The 5541-nt window shown below is 36.6% G+C and overlaps 1 protein-coding gene across 2 annotated transcripts in view; it reads left to right on the top strand.

Moving 5' to 3' along the window:
- The first annotated feature begins 243 nt into the window (after positions 1–243).
- The window catches only part of utp23 (UTP23 small subunit processome component), a 7502-nt gene continuing 2204 nt past the window's right edge, over positions 244–5541 (top strand). The window contains exons 1-3 of one of the 2 annotated variants that reach the window (XM_016441858.1): positions 244–632; positions 720–894; positions 964–1098. In XM_016441858.1, the coding sequence (XP_016297344.1) occupies positions 445–632; positions 720–894; positions 964–1098 (498 nt within the window). In that variant the 5' untranslated portion in view covers positions 244–444. Of the gene's footprint in view, positions 633–719; positions 895–963; positions 1506–5541 lie in introns of those variants that run through there. The other variant, XM_016441857.1, reaches the window with a different exon arrangement.

Here is a 5541-nt window from a genome sequence, read left to right on the forward strand (position 1 = left end):
CGAAATGATTCAGACTTCCCTTCACTAGAACGTGCAGCTGTAAAAGTGGTCAGAAGAAAGAGTGACTACTGTGAACTGTTCCTAGAGTGAGTTAACTAATACAATTCTGAAAGTCTTTATCTAATAATAATAAATCAAACATATATATTAATTGTAGTTATTATACATTTATTTTCTATTATTATTTATTAGAATTAACGAGATAACCGACAGCCGTTTGCTGTTTTACCCGGTACCCATTTACTGTAACCACTCTGGTAACGTTACCATGCTTGTTAATGTTTGAGACTGGCGTGAGCTTCGTTGAACTGTTTTGTTGACATATTTACATAAATCAAGAGTGTCAGTCCTCACGTGTCCGGATTTATTGATATTCTTCTCTTATCCAGTCAAGATAATCTATTCGTTTAAACTATCTTGAGCTTTATATATCAATAATTCACCATGAAGATAAAGCGTCAGAAGCACGCGAAGAAAACCATCAGTTTTTACAAGTACAACTTTTGCTTTAGGGAACCTTTCCAAATATTAATTGATGGGACGTTTTGTCAAGCAGCGTTAAAGAATAAAATACAAATCAAAGAGCAATTGCCAAAGTATCTCATGGGAGAAGTTCAGCTCTGTACCACAAAGTAAGTTAATGCTCTTCTTATTTCTAGTATTTATGTCAGTGTATTAGTTCTTGTGTAATAACATTTGTTTTGTTTTGTTCTGTGCAGCTGCGCACTTAAGGAACTTGAAAGCCTTGCAAAAGACCTCTATGGAGCAAAACTCATCTTACAGAGATTTCAGATCAGGAAATGCAAACACATGAAAGATCCAGTTCCTGCATCAGAGTGTTTGTTGTCAATGCTTGGGCAGACAAATCCACACCACTACTTCATTGCAACTCAGGTAAGGACTCTATAACTGGACAAAAATTTAATTTAGTCAAATAAATAACACAATGATCCTTCTTACCAGGATCAAGAGTTGACGACGGCCCTGAAGAAGATCCCTGGGGTTCCTCTGCTCTACATTATCCTCAACACCATGGTGTTAGACAAGGCCTCTGAGCGTTCGCTGAAGCATGTTGAAGCGGTTCAGCTGGGTGAGTTGGTGAGCCCGTCACAACAGTCAAGCATCCAGACTCTGAAAGAGAAGGAGGGCCTCAGCAAAGACAGTAATGACAGGAGAGGCAAAAAACGTAAGAGGAAATCCAGCAATCCCAACCCACTTAGCTGCCTGAAGAAAAAGAAGAAACCCATGCCTCAGCAGCCCAAAAAGACAGACGGAGAGAAAAAGAAGCGGAGTAGACCTAGGAAGCGACGGCCTGCTGGGACAGAGGAAGCGGCAGTCACCTCCAATCCCACAACTGCATAGAGACAAGCCTCGCTTCTACAAGAGTAGCATTTATTTGTTTCTCAGCATTTGTTATTGTAAGGTTTGTCCTTTATCCAGACCAGGCATTTGTGCCAGCAAACGCCTTGTTTTGTCTAATAAACAAGTGTTTCTTTTATTATCAATACCTGTTTTGTTTTGTTTTTGTGACCATTTAAGGTTTAATTATTTGAGATTAGATTAGATATGTGCTTTGTGTTTTTATAATGAAAAATATATGACCAGAGAGAGAGCACGGAAAGCTGTGGTTGGCTTTGTGTTACAATGAGGAATATAGGTACAGATATATATGTGTGTGTGTTTAATATTGTTGGAAATGTTCAAATATGTGACCCTGGACCACAAAACCAGTCATAAGTAGCACGGGTATATTTGTAGCAATAGACAACAATACATTGAAAGGGTCAAAATTATTGATTTTTCTTTTATGCCAAAAATCATTAGGCTATTAGTTAAATATCGTGTTCCATGAAGATATTTTGTAAATTTCCTACCATAAATATATCAAAGCTTAATTTTTGATTAGTAATATGCATTGAGAACTTAATTTGGACAACCTAATTTTTGCACCCTCATATTCCAGATTTTCAAATAGTTGTATCTCAGTAAAATATTATCCTATCCTAAAAAAAACATGCATCAATATTTATCCAGCCCTCAGGTGATGTATAAATCTCAATTTTAAAAAAATGACCCTTATGTTTTGTGGTCCAGGGTCACATATGATTAATAATAATTTAATAATATTTATTATTATAAATTATTATTACAAAGTAATAGTGTTTTAATATTATTATTTAATAATAATTAATGAAATGAAGTTTAAAAGTCAGAATTTGAGGTATCAGAGGGCAAATGGGAGTTTATATGTAAATGTAATTTTTTTTTTTTTAGTTTTTTTTTACCACAAGAGGGTGGTATAGCCTCCAAGAGCCCACCAGGCTGGTTCTTATGTCCAATAAGTGTGATCTTGTGAGGACTGCATTTATTAATGTTACATTACATGAATATTGCTTCCCAATGCTTTTGCATGGGAATTTACCACATGCACAATATGTTTTTATGTAGGTAATTTTTATCAAATTGGCTAAACTTTTTGTAGGACACTAGAATTTAAGTCTGGTGATTCATGCATGGCAGAGGTTCTGAAAGAGAACCGAAAGGCCAGGCAGACTCTCTTTTCATGGATGAAGAGAACTTGGTCCCATTCTGTCTCTTTGAATGTCTGTAACGTCAAAGACTTTGTTGGTTTGATCTATTGGGTTTAAATATAGCCTCAATTGTGTCTTCACTATTTTTGTCCCGAGTTGGGATGTATTGCTTATTTGTGCAGGTTGCTTGGGAAACGCAGAGAGGACATGACAGCATGCGGCTCCACATGGCTGCCTGGGCGGTTCACAACCAATGACTTTAGACCCATGAGTAGTTTAAGGATCAACAGTGGCTACTGTGGGAATAAAAAATATTAGTTCATACTAAAATCTGCATGGGATCAAAATCAAAGCTATGACCTGACAAATGTAATTTGTGATCTATTCAGTCCACAGAGGTCCACTTACTATTTACCATCCTGGCACTGCCAAGGATATTCCTCCAGCTGTCTTCACTAGTACTTCCTGCAAAGCCATAGCAACTCCAGATCCGCACGTCATCTATTCAACTGCATTAAACATTTACAAAGCTCATGGCAAATCAGAAACACTACAGGCGAGGCTGACGTCAGTCTCTCTACGTCACTCCCTTGCACATAAACAGACCTATGTCGCATGCAAAATCAGAGTGTGCGCATGTTTATGGCGTGGCAGGGGGTGAAGGGAGGGGGTGTTTTAAGTGTCCGTCCCAGAGCGGACTCGCCAGTAGTGGACAGTGTGACAAGGAGATAAAACAGTGACTGATCTGTATGTACAGCTGACAAGAAGAACAGTGAGCTCTCTGCGCCTCATCAGCACTTCTAGAAACAATGGAAGTAGTTCTTACCAGACTGAGAGATTTCTCCTGTAAAGAAACTTCTTTTGATCACTGTAAAGCAGCAGTGATGTGCAAGGACCATTCCTCATCCCAGGAGGTGTGCAGAGGGAAGCGTATGGCTGGAGAGGAGGATGCAGGCCGGCTGGACATTGAGACTGCACTGGCCTGGCTGAGGAAGGAGCTGGTAAGATTTCATGTAATACAGTTTACTACATTATTAGTCATTTGAATGCAAATATGAGGCAATTTTGTTTTCCCATGATAACATTTTGCCCTCAGCAAGGGCATAGATCCCAGGGGCCGGTGGATTTTTAGGAAAACCAACTTTAGGAAAATATCAAAAATTATTATCTGTATTATAATGTAATATTATAATAATTTTATCTGGTGTAAGTCTTACTTTTTATTTAGTTCTTTTGTCATATTTTGCAATAGAGTTTTTGTTTTCAACCTCTTTCATATGAAGAATAATCTATGATTAATCTTTAGCTTTTTACACAAATCTTAACTTATAAATTCTTATAAATTCAAACACAAATTTTATTGTCTTATATTGTGACAGATTAATTATTTAAAGTTAAATAATTATTATATTATAATGATAAAATACGTTTCTACATATAAATTATAGTTCCAAAGTGTGGGGTCAGTAAGATTTTTTTTTTTAATTCATAATTTTGTTCAGCAAGGATTAGGGCTGCACAATTCATCAAATTTCTAATCATACAGATGCCACAATTACGTAATGTTTCAAAGCGGCAATTAATTGTAAAAGTCCACTTATGTTATTCTGCATAAATTTGTTTTCATTTTAGTTTTTTTTTTAGTTTTAGTATAACATTATAAAACCATGCATATTTTTACTTTTTTATTTAAAGAAGAAACCAATTCAATGTATAGTTCACATTTGAGGCTTAATACTATAGAAAAGCAATAAAAGTTTATCAGTGTTTTCAGCTTGTTTATTTTCATCTAAAAATATGGCATGTGGTTGCTTCAAACAATGGTATAAAAATCATTCAGTGTGAATTGCGATTATATGATGTGTAATAATCGCAATAACAATTTCAAGGAAATAATAGACAATTATGAATTGTCTTTTTTTTTATATACATTTTTTTATTAAGCAGCACAACTGTTCTCAACATTGTTGTAAAATCAAATGTCAGCTTGCGTTTTTTAAAATGTTACTCCTCATGAGTAAAAAATTACGACCATCTTGTCATTAACATTCATGTTGTGACCCTTACAACATCCCGGGGGTTAAATACTAAGCAGGCCCATTCTCAGTAAATATATTGCTTGGCATTTACAGCCTCTGTACTCATGGCATGTCATGGCAACCTTTCACAAAAGACACCACAGAAACCCTGTAAGAGGAGCTAATATTATGTCTTACTGGTCTATATTCATCACTTCAGTACAGTGGGTATAGAAAAGAAGCACCCCCTTTAAAATAATCATATTTTCTTGCTTTGCAACCTGAAATGAAGGCGGTCACAGTTTTTGTTTTATCCAGTATTTACTCGGTGCAACTTATAACATCCAAATGAAAGATATAACACCAACATGTCAGAAAAAAAATGTAAAAACCCAGAATCGCTGAGAACCAGAATCACCTTAAAATGACTTGTAAACGCAATCAGGAGTAACTAATCACCTTCTCAATGGCACACAAAGCCATCTGACTTTCAACTGTGATCAGCTGTGGTCATTTTGATTAGCTCAGCATGAAAAGAGCTTTCCTGGAGCATTTCATTCCTTGGTAGTGCAACTGAAGCAAACAATCCACTATGGGTGGCAAGGCACTGTCAAAAGAGTTGTGGACAGGCACAAGTTGGGAGATGGATACAAAGAATATTTCAAAGGCTTTATCAATGCCTAGAAGCACAATAAAGTCTATTATTAAGAAATGGAAGCTATTTGGTACAACACAGACCCTCCCTGGATCAGGACGTTGCTCCAAACTGGATGAAAGAGCCAGGAGGAAACTGGTCAGAGAGGCGACCAAGATGCCTACAGCAACTCTGAAGCAGTTGCAGGAATTTATTGTATGCATGTGACAACAATATCACAAATTCTCCACAAATGTGGCTTGTACGGGAGGGTTGCAAGAAAAAAGCCACTCCTCAAGAAAGGCCACATGCAGTCAAACACACCTTGAAGATTCTGAGGCAGATGAGACTAAAATTG

The sequence above is a fragment of the Sinocyclocheilus anshuiensis genome, unplaced genomic scaffold (assembly GCF_001515605.1).
Source record: "Sinocyclocheilus anshuiensis isolate Anshui unplaced genomic scaffold, SAMN03320099.WGS_v1.1 scaffold195, whole genome shotgun sequence".
NCBI lineage: Eukaryota > Metazoa > Chordata > Actinopteri > Cypriniformes > Cyprinidae > Sinocyclocheilus > Sinocyclocheilus anshuiensis.